The sequence below is a fragment of the Ascaphus truei genome, chromosome 1 (genome assembly GCF_040206685.1).
Source record: "Ascaphus truei isolate aAscTru1 chromosome 1, aAscTru1.hap1, whole genome shotgun sequence".
NCBI classification, from domain to species: Eukaryota; Metazoa; Chordata; class Amphibia; order Anura; family Ascaphidae; genus Ascaphus; species Ascaphus truei.
This window is the reverse complement of record NC_134483.1, coordinates 159,486,929-159,502,588: the sequence shown is the minus strand read 5'-3', so window position 1 is coordinate 159,502,588 and position 15,660 is coordinate 159,486,929. Positions and strand designations below refer to the sequence as shown.

Here is a 15,660-nt window from a genome sequence, read left to right as displayed (position 1 = left end):
GATTGTGTAATTTACCGACACACCCAAGTGTCCATAAAACAAGTTCCCTGCCAACAAGAAACAAAATATGCTTTCCCAAAAGAGAACTACAAAGACAATACTCCCATGCACACAAATAACATACTGTACTGTACTTTGCAGACGTGTGCAAGCTGCAAGTTGTACCTTGCATGGTTACAATCCCAGGAAGTCTAATTCACATATAAAGGCCAATTAAATTGGAAAATTATGAAGCAGGTTTGTGGACATATAGAAGTCATGCAAACACACTCATGTATTCTATACGGCGATGTTAATGTTCTGTTTTTAATCTCTTTTTTTTACCCATTGAAACCTAACTGCGGTCTGCAAAAACTACCAGTGACCAAGTTCAAACGGATGAGTCCCAAGCCCTGCACAAGGTGTGTCACACAGCAGGTATGGGCTCGAAGTAATCCATGCAAAAATGGTTAGGAAGCTAAACATGAAATGCCTACTTGTCGTCACTACCCAGAATCCTGCCTTGTCTGCAGCTTAACCATTGTACGATGTCACATCTCAATGAATAATGTAGGAGAACTTGCAGACAAAATCATCGCTGCTCTATCTTTACTAGAAAATGAGAGCAAATAGATTCTAAAGGCGACAGAGCAGTGAAGGTCACGCATTGTCATTGAACTTCCAAAGGGCAACGGTCCACCCAAGTTTTGGGTTATCAACTTGGAAGTTACTTGCCACGTATTGAGAGGTTTTGTGCATTTTGTTTCTTTGCTGAACAGGTAGAATGGCCAGACAAAAACAAATGCTGCACAACAACAATTTGAGGACAATGTTTGAATAAATATACTGTACTCCTCCAATGGCTTTTCTGGATTCAATAAACGCGCCGCCTGCTTGGCATGAATCAGAAAGAAAAGCCAGAGATATCAAGCTTCCCTAAGCAGACACCTTACCTAACCTAGTGATCTACCTGTTATCAGAAAACAAAGGGTGTGTTCAAGAGAAGGGTGTGTGTCTAGAAGGAGCAGATAATGCTATTTAACTCCTTCCAAACTTGAAAGGCAAAGGCATTTTATGTAAGCGAGTTGGACCCTAATTCTTGCTCCTTCTCAAGCACTTTATAATGTGCTTATCTTCTTCTCTAAACACCATTTCGTAACTATACACCTGATGAGGTCATCACCAATTCCAAAGGGGGATTTTTTTTTAAATATATATATATATATATATATATATATATATATATATATATATATATATATCAGACACAATATATTACCTGGCAGTGGTTGCATTGAATATATATAATATTACCTGGCAGTGGTTGCATTGAACTCCGTGCCCGGTGTCCCGGGGGTCAGTAGTTGGCGCAGGGACACCTGCACCAGCAGCCACATCCCGAGCACATACAGCAGCAGCACGGGGGTGGCGGCTCCGGTCACCGCACGGCGGTCCCCCCCGCGGGGCTTCCTATCCTCGCCGCTACGCTCATTGTCCGCGGTTCCCGGGCGCTGCTCCCCCTTGTCGGTCACATATCGGAGCCTCCGGATCGCGGAGCCCGCACCTGTCGCGCTCTCCATGCCTGGAACACACCAGGACCAGACCAGAACCCCACAGCCAACCAGCGATTACACACTCACACCGGCAGCCAATCAGCGATTACACGCTCACACAGGCAGCCAATCAGAGCGCACACGCGGCAGTGACAAAAGTAGCGCCTATCTCCGAGCGTTCCGACCGGCGAGCTACGGAAAAGGCGGAGGCTCAGATTTCTCTAGACCGTAGCTCACCTCTCACCTGTCTTTGGGTAAGGTCAGTGAGAGGGTTTAAGCTATTCCATAAGACACCTTATGTCGCATTCAAGTAAAACCTTTCAAATAATTTCTCAGCATGCACTGCCTAATGGCAACAACTAGAAAACAATAGTTGTGTCTCTTGGTTTATTTGTTTGTACAGGTGTGCATAGAGGAGCATACCTGCCACCTCTCCATATTTATTTAACCTTCTTTTCAGTAACATTCACCCATTGTACATATGACAAACGGTAAAATTGTTCATATTAAAATTGGTAAGATAAAAGGTAACCAGTTTATGAAGGGTAATGGAAAGCGCAGCGTTCGTACCTCATAAAGGCTGCGTCCATGGTACCTCAGACCGCGCGGACGCTGAGCGAACAGACTGCCTTAGGGCAGTGTTCGCATACATGCGGCTTGCGGAGGCAGGAGGGGGCGCGCGATGCAAAACTGATTTCCCGCGCGACAGGGCGGTCACGTGAGTGGTTCGCCAATGAGGGCGAACCAGCTCCGTGATGTCACTAGGAATGCCCCCCAGGAACGCACCCTACGGCTCAAGTACTATGGCCAGGGAAAGCACCCGCTTTCCCTCAGCCTCGGCTCGTCTCCGCACGGGCTGCGGCACCATGTCCGCAGCCTAACTGTGCATTAGGTTGCGGCCCCGCTGGTGCTGACCGCGCTCATGCTTGAGAGCGGTGACGTCACCAGCTCTCCAAGTATGAGCGCCAGGTGTCCTGGCTATTCTGCAAGCGCACGCGGGGGGCGTTGTGGGCAAATTGAGCGTGCTTCAAAGTTATTTTTTTTTGGTTTACTCAAGCGCCAAGCTTGAGTGAGCGTGCGTGCCCGCGTACGAGCACACGCACACCGCGTGAGTGGGGACTTGCAGATATAGATTTATGTAATTAAAAGCGGCAAGCACCGTGCGCTCAGCGCGGTCAGCGCCAACGGGGACGCGGCCTTACAGTCTGCACTGACTGTACATGCTGTGACTTCACATGTGCCCCCTCTACAGGTCAAACGTGTAAGTGGAAGCAGATCATTTTCTCAATACTGTAAGTACCACTCATTTAGGTAAAATACAAGAATATGGAATATCATAACATTATCTGTCACTTGGTTTTTCTCTCATTAGTACGGTCAAAATAAAAATAATAGGTATAAAAACGATACAAAGTATAAACTTATAGTAATGTGAGTTTAGCGGATGGTTCAAGTAAATGAACAAATGAATAGTACTTTAGAGGAGAGCATAATGACAGGATGTGATAATAGTACTCTTTATCACCTGATTTCAACACCTGTGTGTGTAATATGCAGTGATGATCTTTCTTTGGACAGTCTGTTTTCTTTTTCACTTAATAAATGTATCACTTTGCTGTATTAAAGCTGCAGTTCATGCGGTCGTTTAAAAAAAAAAGTTGCTGTTCGATCTGTTCTCCTGTAATCGATCGGTGAAATTCAGCTGGGGGTTCACCAAATGCATCTTGGGTAACCTTCTGCTGCACTGACAGGCAAAGTTCTGTGAGGGAGATCATGTGACCAGGCAGGCACTAGATTCAATTAGTTCACTGCTAGAGAGGGCAGAGCTCAAAAAGGTGATGTTGTTTCAGAAGGGGAAGGGGATGTGACTTTGTATATGGTTGCTATAGGATCAAAAATGCTTGTTACCTTAGAATACATTAAAAATATCTTTGAAATTGTTTTATTTAAAAAAAAATGTAATGCTGCAAGAATTTTCTCATAGTACAGAACTGATTTATTTAAAAAAAACACACATGTAGGATATTGCTTGAACTGCAGCTTTAAAGGCGTTGTTCTGCTTAGAGTTTTTTTGTGGTTTATACCAGGGGGTCCCCGGAGCTGAACCGTGTTCATTTAAGCTCCGGCGACTCCCTGCTTCCTGAGATACTTAACTTCGGAAGTGCCCCCAGCAGCATCCTGGCTGGGTAAACAATATGGAAGTTTAAATCTACAGAGGCTAAGGGAGCCAATAGGAAGCTGCGACATCCTGTTGGCCTGCCTGCCACAGGAGATTTAAGAATCGTGGAGCTACAGCAGCTCTTACCTGTGGTACATGGAATAGTGACTGACATGGTATATCACTTCCCAGTATAAGAATACATTCAATGGTTTGGTAGCAGTTTTGGCTCAGTTGCAAATGCGAAATGCAAACTATTGCACCTTAAGGCACAGTCCCAACTAGAGATGGGCAAATTATTTTGCGGATTTGGATCCACCGCGGATCGGCTGGGCCCTTTGCTCCACGAATTTCAGTGGATCAATCTCAAAAAGAGCGAATATGCCTTTTCCGGATTTTTTCAAATCAATCATGGACAATCCAATCCGTGGATTTTAAGACTCCAATCAGCGGATTCAGCAATCGGCTCACGGATTCCTGAATCCACGGATTGAATTCTTAAAATCTACAAGCGGATTGAGGAATCCATGGATTGGATTGGTAAAATCCACCAGCGGATTGTATTTAATGGTGGTTATTTAAATTAGTCCGCATGGGTTGAAATGAATGAGTAATGATTTTATACCCTAAGACCATTAATTATGTGTTTACAATAAGTAAAGAATATTCTACTTATAACTAAGTGAAAGCTGCCATGGGGTCCCTGCCTAACAAATAACTCACAAATTCGTTTACAGACAATATTACAAAAATGCAGTGACCCGGCGCTAACAGTGACAACAATACCCCAGCCCAATGATTAGTCCATTTAGATAGGGAAAGTTCTCTTAATGTTCCAGTTAATGGTCTTTCTCCCTTTGTTTATTACACTACAGGAGGAGTTCTGAAGTAACAGCCAGAAATTGAATCATCACGTCGTTTTCAACTGGAACACTAAGAGAACTTTCCCTATCTAAATGGACTAATCGTTGGACTGGGGTATTGTTGTCACTGTTAGCGCCGGGTCACTGCATTTTTGTAATATCGCATGGGTTGAAACGAGCACAATCCGTCGACGGATTTTACACTGCAGAACAGATTTTGAATGGAAAGCTCAGGAAATTCCACGAAAACGGATTTTGAAAGATTTGCCCATCTCTAGTCCCAACATCTAATGGAGCTGCGAGAAAGTGAAATCACTCACCCAAGTTTCATACCATCTACTATTCCCACCCGGCGAAGCGTTCCAAAGGTCAGTCCCAACTTCCGGTCTCCAGCATGAACGGACCTCCCCCCCCCCCTGCTCTACAGGTAGAGACTGGGAGGAAGATGGGACTTTTAACTGAGAAAGGGAAGACGGGAGACAGAAAGGAGGTAGAAAGAGAATGGGGGAGAGGGAGAGGAAGGGGGAAGAGAGATAGTGGGGAGAGAAAGGGGGAGAGAGAGAAAAATGGAGATAGAAAATGGAGGGAAGAGAGAGAAAGGGGGAGGGAGAGAGTAAGGGGAGGGAGAGAAGAGATAGCGGGAAAGCAAGGAGGGGAAGAGAGAATGGGGGGCAAGAGAGAAAAAAGGTTATGAGAGATAGGGGAGAAAAGGGAGAGAGAGAAGGGGGGAAGAGAAAGTGGCAGAAAGAGAGAAAGGGGGAGGGAGAGATGAGGGAAAGAAAGCGGGTATTCTATACATTTGGGGGTGGGGGAGTGGTGGAACTTGCCGCAGGAGAAAAAATACCTAGTTCCGGCATTAAGTGTTAGATCTTCATTACGCGGGTACTTTTTTTCCCCAAATAAATGGAAAGAGAAAATAACTTTTCTTTTAAATTCACTTCAACTGATGTCGACATCTCACTTTCAATAGTGTATGAATTAAGTATTACGTGACATAAGTTCAAAATCAAAGCTTTCTCAGATCACAGGAGAGAGCCAGGCATTGTGACTGAGCTGGGTGACTGCGGATGTTGCTATTGCATTCAACCTTCAGCAAATTCAAAGGGTTTTCCTTTAGGAAATCAAACTCATGACCATCACGAGAGTGTGAAAAGGACGTGCTGAACTGACGTACATGTTTGAGCCTGCAGCAGTAAAAACACTGTATTTGAAGCAGCATGAATCTAGTTCAAATATAAGTGTCTGTGACAAGCAATTATTGATAGCGCTATATCCAGACGTAAGGCTGCGGCCATGGTGATCGCGACGGCGCGCAGGAGGGCGCGTGTGGTGTGATCACATAGATGCGCCTCTATAGAGCGCGCGAACGCAGAGGCGCCGGTGCTAGCAATTCAGAAGGAAACAGAAAAATCTGTTCTCACACGCGGCGGGCAGGCGGCGGCCGGGTCACGTGATCGGGTCACCCAATGAGGCGAACCAGCTCTGTGACGTTACGGCCACGCCTCCCCGTCTCCTCTGCATTCAGGACAGATCTCTCCTGCTGCAGGCGGCGGGGAAGCTGAGTGAACGCTTGTGCCCTCTCCAGCGCTCACCATGGCCGCAGTCTTAGATTGCAAGAGCTTCTGGAATAGAAGTCATTGTTCCTGCAAGTTCTGGTAGGTCCATCATTGTGTAACATCGTACATCGTTCTCACAGAAACATATCTAACCCCTAAAACCCCCGATGCAAATATCGCCATTCAGGGATACGCCATTTCTAGGAGAGATAGGTCAAAGAGAGGAGGAAGGGTGTTATTTTATATTGCAGACACCTTACAATTTACACTGTTAAATTGCCCCCCAAGTCCACCCTCTTTTGAAATCCGAGTTAGCAAAATCTGCCCCCCCTTTCTAAGCCTATCTTGGTTGCTGGCATCTACCGCCCCCCTAAAGCCCCCCTGCATTCCCTGACTGATATCACCCAGTTTCTTGGCTCTATTTCCTCTCTGAATGAGAAGAGTGAGCTGCTTGTTCTTGGGGATTTCAACTTCAATTGGCTTTCTCTAAAAACCACAAAATCCACACACAAATTAAATCACTTAACCTATCGCAACTCATTGCCCAACCCATACGGACAAACCTGAAATCGCACAACCATTCCTTGCTTGACTGGATTCTCTCCTTAAATCCCAGCAGAATCCAATCCTCTGGCATCCTTCCTGACATTTTCAGTGACCATGCAAAAGTGTACTGTGTAAGGAAAATTAAACCACCCCAATCAAGCCCTAAACTTCTCTTCACTAGAACATTTAGAAACTTTAACCCACAACAGTTTCTGGCTGACCTTACCAACTGCCCTTGGCACAGAATCGATTTAATTCCTGACCCTGATTCTGCCCTCGACTATTTCCAATCCAAGTTCTTAAAACTCTGTGCTTCACAACGCAGAATAAGAGTACGGGGGCCCACCTTCCGTGCCTTACATCTGACCTTATAGCACTCTGCCATTTCAGGGATGACTTGTGGAAAAGCTACAAAATAACTGGCATTACCACGGATCTTAATCACTACAGATGCCTGTGGAACATGTGCACAAGGCAAACAAGACACACAAAAGCACAATATTCATCTGACAATCTTCACTAGAATACATCAAACCCAGCTAACTTCTGGAAGGTTATCAACAATATCTACTGAAACACAACTTTAGCGCTCAAAGATAGACTTTCCTACAGTGGTACACTTTTGTCAATACGGTACCGATATGTTGGAAAGTCCAGTATCCTGCTACCCTGAAGACTTGAAGGCCTGTTCAAAGCGCTCTTCTTGATCAAATGTACCCAAAAATAGTTCTCTGTGGCGCTGGAATCCTGGCACTGGATCTTCTTATCTCTCCGATGAATATATTTGGAAAGAATAACCTTCAATATATATACTACAATATTGTATTCCTGTCACCACCTTATTGTGAAATCCCATTCAGTATAATAATCAGACTGGATCCCCACTGTGTGTGATCCCTGGAATACCTCGGATTATTAAATAAAGGGTGACTCTATAGGATGGTTGTTCACTCCTTAATTGACTAAAACCCTTTAGATATTTAGTGCCCAGTTACACAGTAGAATGCACCCTTGTGGTGGTGAAATTAATGATCGGAACTTAGCTTGTGACTAATAGCTGTCTTCAGTATGTTAAACACTGTATGTAGAAATCATAGCTTGCATTCCACATGGAATGAATGAATGAATACCAAACATAGTGCAATACTGTTACAATCAAAAATTCTTTACTTAACACTTCAAAATAAAAACAATTGGAATCACACTCACAAATTTCCTCTTAAAATGGCACAGTGTGACCGTTCAGGCCGTCACAGCCCCTTTACTGCTGTTTATCCTGCAGAGTGGATGTTCCTGGTGTGAGAAGGTTGTATCTGTCCTGCCCTGGGATGTCCCGGCAACGGCGTGTACCCTCCGCTTCTGCGTTCGTCTATCCGGATGTCAGCGGGCTCTCTGGCGCTCCCCCCAATGTAAGGGAGCCTTCTAGGGACAAAACACCTCCTGTATAGGTCTCTGGACTGCGCGCTCTCCATCGTACTCATTACTTCTCCTCTGTTAGCTGGTAACTGTGATCGGCTCCGGTCTACGTTGCGCATGCGTGACTCCGCCCTACACTTTTCTCAAACTGGTGTTTGCTTCATCAGGGGCAATATGATGAGGGTGGATCTCCATCCTGTTATAGCCCTTGCAGAATTTGATCAATCATATTAAGTCTATGTTTTTGTCCAAACGTTAACCTCATCAAACCCAATTTTACATTATTTTTACTCAAAAAAATCTCTATAAACACAAAGATACATTTGCATAAATATAGGCGAGGGATTCTTGACATTAATTAATCAAATATCATAATTCATTGGGGACATGGTGCCAATTGAGTAAGATTTTCAACAAGATATAGGAACAGACATCCTTAAAAATTATACAATGTTCAATGGTTGGACTATTTTAGGGAATTAATTCCTCAGGAAAGAATTTAAATCGAAATCCAGATTAAGACCCAGGGGAGACAGTGTTTTCAATTGGTATATCCAATATGTTTCCCTTTTGGATATTTTTGTAATTCTGCTCCCCCCCCCCTCCAATCTGGAACTGGACACTCTATGCCCTTGCAGATTAACCTTTCTGGATTCCTACCATGTGCTAATAAAAAATGATTTGACACGCCGTGTGTAGTTAAACCTTTCCTTATTTTATTTATGTGTTCTGCTAGTCTTCTTTTGAGTGGCCTACTTGTCCTTCCTACATATTGTATGCATGCACACTCTAACAGGTACACCATGTAATCACTTCTGCAGTTAATAAAGGACTGTATATCGTATTCTTCCTTTGTCACATTTGATCTAAATGTTTTAACTGCCTCACTAAATTGGCAACCTCTACAGTTGCTACACACATGGTAGCCATTCAGGCCTTTTATCCAATTCTTGGTTATTGTTGTGTTTACCTGACTGGGAGCAAGTGCTTGTTTAAAGTTCTTTGTTTTCCTAAAGATGATACGGGGAAACTGTGGAAGGATACTCTTTAAATTTTCGTCTCTTAACAAAATCCCCCAATGTTTCTTCACTACTTTTCTTATTTGGGGTGCCATAGCATTATATTCTGTTATAAAATAAATATTAGAATATTCTTCATGTTTATGTCACGCTCATCCAGGGAACTTACTTCAATCAAGATTCAGTGAGTACAAGTATACATACATTACTTCTCACTTACATGCTATTGTGATCCAGCTCCAGGGATTGGTTTACCAATTAGTTGGGGGTCTGGTTGACCTACATCACTGTCTCCTCAGACATCCCCATATTGGTTATTGGCCCTATACCCTTTATAGGAGCATAATAGGATCTTATTCCGGATGAATTATTGTGGACTTGATACATATGCTTTGGATACATTTATATATCTTTGATTGCCTTTTTCACCTGCTTTTGACAACTATGTTGCAAGGTTTTTTCCTCCACTCCACCTAATCATGAACTTAGTTTGTGATATGGGCATTTCACTATCTTTTTCCAAAGTCCTTAGTATCGTCACATCTGTACTGACCAAAATGTAGCCCTCATGCCATTCAATATTTTTCAAAAAGGTTAAAACATTGGTTGTATCTTTGAAATGGGATCTAAGGTTTTTAACATGACCCTGGAGATAGCTGTCAATATACTCAGATAACTTCGAGGTCATAGATCCTATGCCAGAAATGATTGGCCACCAGTTGAATTTTGATTATCTTTATCTATTTTTGGTAAAAAATAGAACACTGGAGGCGCATGCGCGATGGCGAGGAGAGTAGCAGCCTAAGCTGAGAGCTCCCGCACCCGCCGCATAAAACAACGACAGACTAACATTTAAAAATCACTTTACCCGACAATAAATACTACGCACGAACAGGGGAACACATCAGGATGGCCCCACAACCTACCAAAAAAAAATCTACCGGCGACATGCGCAAGTATGTGAGCCGAGCCGCAACGCGGGGGGCCGAGGCTGAAATGGCGCCGGGCTCCATAGCGGGATCCGACTCCGATCGGGAGGAGGAGAGAGAGGACGCGGCAGGCCAGCTCCCGGTACGAAGATGCGACTTCGACCGGCTCTATGCTAATATGAGGTCGCTCTTCCGTGCCGAAATTCAAGAGCTTAAACAAGAAATCCAAGGCCTGGGAGAACGCACAGGGGCATTGGAAGACAGCATGGCGGCCTCCAACACTGCAGCGAGAAAGGCTGAGAAGAGAGCAAACCACCTGCAGGCGCAAATAGCGGAGTTGGCTGAGCGGCAGGAAGACGCGGAGAACAGAGACCGCAGAAGCAACCTCCGCATTAGAGGCATCTCTGAAGACGTGGCGGATATTAAAGACTATATAACCCGCTGGCTGTCTGTGTTGTTACCGGGGGTACCTGCGTTGGAGCTGGCAATGGACCGTTGCCACCGGGCCCTCCGGAGTAGGCCAGTGGCCCCCGACCACCCTAGAGACATTATCGCCAGGATGCACTATTATAGCACCCGAGAAGCTGCGCTCCAATCAGCCCGGGGCCCCGAGGCATGCAGTTTCGAAGGCACAGCCATCCAACTATACCAGGACCTCTCCCCTATTACCCTGGCTCGCCGTAAGAAGCTACAACCAATTACGAAAATACTGCGGGACAGGGCAGTAAGATACAGGTGGACCTTCCCATTCGGACTACTGGTCCTGCGGAATGGGAGGGCCATCTCGATGAAGGAGCCGGAAGAAGCCCCAGAGTTCCTCCGCAACCTAGGTCTGGAGGAAGGCCCTGTCTCAAATAACAGCAGGGAGCGGAGTCCACCTGCAGAGTGGCAAAAATCTACGAGCCCCAAAAATCGCAAGACCCGGGCGACGGAGGAGGAGGTGTAGAGCGGCGCCCTAAAGGACAAAGTTGAGTTGGCCACAGTTAGGCCCTAGTTTTTCCCTGACTCTTGCCAGAACTACCCTGAAAAAGTGCACAAAATGCACTGCAGACGTCCCAGCACGGACCGGAGATCTCTGGATAACTGCTCCTAAAAGAAGAATAATAGACGCGGAGCCAAAGCGGCATCCTCTTACCTGAAGTGCCGGTCGTAACGAGGGAAAAGAATTCCAGGAAATCCCTGTGACACGCAAGACCAAGAAGATGGCGCCGCCAGACCGCATGGAGGGATCACCAGCACCTACCGGAAGTGAAGGTCGTTTGGCGGGAAGAGCCCACGAGGAGACATCCGCTTCCCCCGACGTCCGGCGACTCAATGATGGCACCCGGAAGGACGTCACCGGAAGCAGCGAGACGGCCATCTTGGATGGGCCACACCCGTCCGGACACAGGAAATCCCGCGATGCTCCGGCCTCCGGATGCCAGTTGCCACCGGAACCGGATGTGCAGTCCTGGCAGGGATAGAGATAGGACTATAGCGGCAACAGCCGATCTCTCCCTTGCCCTTCCCCTCCCCTTCCCTTCCCCGGCTGTGAATGATGAGGTTGAAACTGGGAGCGCTTGGCTACTTATGGCTACCGGCTACTTATGGCTACCAGCTACTTGCCCACACGCACACACCCCCCCCCCCCTACGTCCAAACCTACCAGCTACTTGCCCACAAGCACACCCCCCCCCCCACGGTCAAACTCACCAGCTACTTGCCCACACGCACACCCCCCCCCCCCCACGTTCAAACCTACCAGCTACTTGCCCACAAGCACACACCCCCCCCCCACGTTCAAACTTACCAGCTACTTGCCCACACGCACACACCCCTCCCCCCCCCTCCTGCCTCCCCCCTTGCCTCCCCCCCCCCTCCTGCGCATTAAGTCAATGCAAGAAGCATGAGCACTCAGCTCTATAACAATCTCAGACAAACGCATTAGACATACAGACCAAGGTTGTGGCCTACAGAGACCAATCACAGATAATAAACACACCCTTGCCCAACACCCATCATGCGGGCCACGGTTTGCCCCCCTCCCCCCCCCCTCCCCCCCCCCCACGGTTCGCCCCCCTCCCCCCCCTCCCCCCCCCTCCCCCCCCTCCCCGGTTCGCCCCCCTCCCCCCCCCTCCCCCCCCCACTCCCCCTCCCCCCCCTCCCCCTCCCCCCCCCCCTGCTCTCCCCCTCCCCCCCCCCTCCCCCCCCCCACTCCCCCTCCCCCCCTCCCCCCCCCCCCCAGCTCCCCCTCCCCCTCCCCTCCCCCCCCCAGCTCCCCCTCCCCCTCCCCCCCCCTCCCCCTCCCTAACCTCCCCCCTCCCCCCTCCCTCCCTCCCCCCTCCCCCCCCCCGCTCTCCCCCCCCCCGCTCTCCCCCCCCCCACCGCCCTCCCCCCCCCCCCCCCACAGCCAAAAAGGAAGGAATATATAACAGTCACAATACCACCAAGCTAACAGCATCCTTTGATAGGCACACACAGGTTACCCTAAACAACTGGCAATGGGGCCACGATAATATCCAGGCGAGCAGACACAAAGCTGAGGCACAAAGAGCTGACCAAGGATGCAGCAGTTATAGGATTAGAGGGCGAATTAACAGGGAGACTGAAAGTTTCCGCAGCCAAGGGGACAGCGAGGGCATAAGGGAAAAAATGTTGTGAAGTTGTTGTTTACCATGCTATTAAAAAGAAAGTTATTTGTTCAAAGGCGGAGGCGGGATGCGCTACGCCCGCCATTGACATGGGACTCCAAGCGGGATCCTGGGTCTTAGCCCCAGGGAGACCCGCACAAGACCCCACTGGGCCGGTACATCTGGGACGAGAGCCCACCCCCACAGGGGGAGGTGGGGTGCCTAGGTCCGGACCCCCAGAAGGGGCAGTTATGGTACCCTGGGAGGACTACTCTCATTGGGTCACCAAATATTTATGTCATTATTTCTTTGTTATGTGTTCTACCCCTATGTCTGCTCCCTTCTGTTTCCCCCGTTCCCAGGCCAAAGACACACGAAGACACACTCTGGGCTCCAGACGTCCTTGGACAACTCGACAACACGGGTCCATCATCCAGACCGCCACCGTTAAGAGTCTCACAAACAGCACAAATGGGTAGGGACCTCACAATCATATCCCACAATGTGAAGGGGTTTAACAGCCCCCAGAAACGTCGACTGGCCATGACTGACTATAGACGACTGAACCCGGACATTATCATGTTACAAGAAACACACTTCTCCCGACGCCACTCCCCTAAGTTTATTGACAGTAGATATCAGACCTGGGTGTCTGCCGCAGCAAATAAAAAAAAGAGAGGAGTCGCAATTCTATTGCACAACCGCCTATCATTGGATATAACCATCACAAAGAGGGATGCTAACGGTCGGTTCTTAATAGTGGTCGGGACCATCTGTGGCCAGCCACTCACTGTAGCAAATGTATATGCCCCCAGCGACCGCGCAGACTCCTTCTTTGACCGTTTTTTCACGACCCTTCAGAGAATAGCACAGGGTGCTATAATTTTAGGTGGGGACTTTAATCATACTCTCGACCCTCACACGGACAGATGCACTGTAGGCGGACTGAAAAATCCACAGGGTAGAGCTGCCTGGATCAGGGGCCTCCGGGCCAACAACCTGGTTGATATCTGGCGCGAGCAACACCCAGGGGAAAGAGAATACACATTTTACTCCCACCCACATGACCGCTATAGCAGGATAGACTACCCTTTGTGACCAACAGAATGGTTTCGCAGATCGCCCACACGGGAATCCATGATATTTCATGGTCAGATCATGCACCAGTAGAGCTGCGGTGCACAGATTACGTGCTTGACAGGCCCGGAGCGACATGGAAACTCAATGAGTATCTAATTAAAATCCCTGAGGTGGCACAATCAATAGAGGGAAAAATCAGGACATATTTTGACGAGAACACGGGTAGCGTGGCATCTCAGTCTATCCTATGGGAGGCCCATAAGGCGACACTCAGAGGAGAACTCATAGGGATTGCTAGTAGGCGGAAGAAAGAAAGGGACAAAAAGATTCACACTTTACAATCAGACCTAAAAACCCTCTCCGCCCTACACAAACAAAATAAACAAGCCCAAACCCTTAAGGCATGGCTAGATACCAAGACGCAACTAGATTTACTGATGGCCTCCCGAGCTGAGAAGGAGCTGACCTGGTCTAAACGGAAATTCTATGAACGTGCCAACAAGCCAGATACCCCGCTTGCCCGTAAACTCCAGAATAGGAGTAATAACTTCCACATACAGTCAATTCGAACTGATAAAGGTGGCCTCACTTCTGACCCTAAACAAATTGTCGAAGAGTTCAAAACATACTATGAGACCCTATATGATGGGGCGAAGGTCTCCCATTGTGAGACCACTCATAGACAGCTGAAGACGTTTCTGAAAGAGGCAAATTTGCCCAGATTGAGCAGATTGGAAAGGGACGCGCTGCAGGTGGATTTCTCAGGTGAGGAAATATCTGAGGTAATCAAATCACTGAAGTCATCGAAGGCCCCAGGCCCCGATGGTTTCTCTAACTTATATTACAAAAAATTCCGGAAATTATTAGTCCCTCACCTGACTAGGCTATACAACTCATTCTTAGATGGGGCCCCTATACCGAGCCAAATGCTCCAAGCGTCCATATCAGTGATCCCCAAACCAGGGAAGGACCCAGCTGACTGTAAGAGCTATCGGCCAATATCACTAATCAATTCTGATACTAAAATTTTTTCCAAACTATTGGCAAACCGCTTAAACACGGTAATGCCCAAGCTGGTCCACCCAGATCAAGTAGGGTTCATCTGCGGGAGGCAAGCGGCAGATAATACTAGACGGATCATAGACTTAATAGATTTGGCCCAGAAACAGAATAGCCCGTCTATGGCACTTAGCTTAGATGCCGAAAAAGCCTTTGACCGAATTGATTGGCCCTACCTTAAAGAGACGCTTGGGGAGTTCGGCGTGGGAGGGAGAATGCTGAGCGCCATTCTAGCTCTGTATCATGAACCGAGGGCGAGAGTCCGGCACCAGGGCTTCCCCTCGGAGGAATTCCCGATACAGAGTGGCACCAGACAGGGTTGCCCCCTGTCCCCACTACTATTCGCGCTATGCATAGAGCCCTTGGCGGCACATATTCGTAATAACCCAGATATAACAGGAATCCAAATTCATGACCAGTCACACAAGGTGGCCCTGTATGCGGACGACATTATCTTAATGTTAACTAAGCCCCTTACCTCCCTGCCAAACGTCTTCAGCCTGCTAGATAAATTTAATAAGATCTCGGGGTTCAAAATTAACCAAACTAAGTCAGAAGCTCTAAATTTAAACCTGCCAAAGGCTACCGCAAAATTGATAGAACTAAATTTTAACTTCAAATGGCAAGTCTCCTCGATTAAATACCTAGGGGTTAATATCACCAAAGAATATAGCGCCCTATACAAAGCTAACTACCCCAGACTGATAAGGACCCTATTGGAGGATCTCAGACTCTGGTCAGGCTATGCGGTCTCCTGGATCGGCAGGATCCAATGCCTCAAAATGAACCTCCTCCCCAGAATCCTGTACCTATTTCAGACACTCCCGGTGCAGGTGATCAGGGCTGACATCCTCCGCCTGCAGTCCTCCATGGTGAAATTCGTCTGGGGTAAT

General features: G+C 47.5%; 1 protein-coding gene across 1 annotated transcript in view; it reads right to left on the bottom strand.

Moving 5' to 3' along the window:
* The window catches only part of ERMP1 (endoplasmic reticulum metallopeptidase 1), a 50,765-nt gene extending 49,161 nt beyond the window's left edge, over positions 1-1,604 (bottom strand). The window contains exon 1 of the mRNA XM_075596669.1: positions 1,294-1,604. Within this exon, the coding sequence (XP_075452784.1) occupies positions 1,294-1,559 (266 nt within the window). The 5' untranslated portion in view covers positions 1,560-1,604. The remainder of the gene's footprint in view (positions 1-1,293) is intronic.
* Between the last annotated feature and the right edge of the window lie 14,056 nt (positions 1,605-15,660).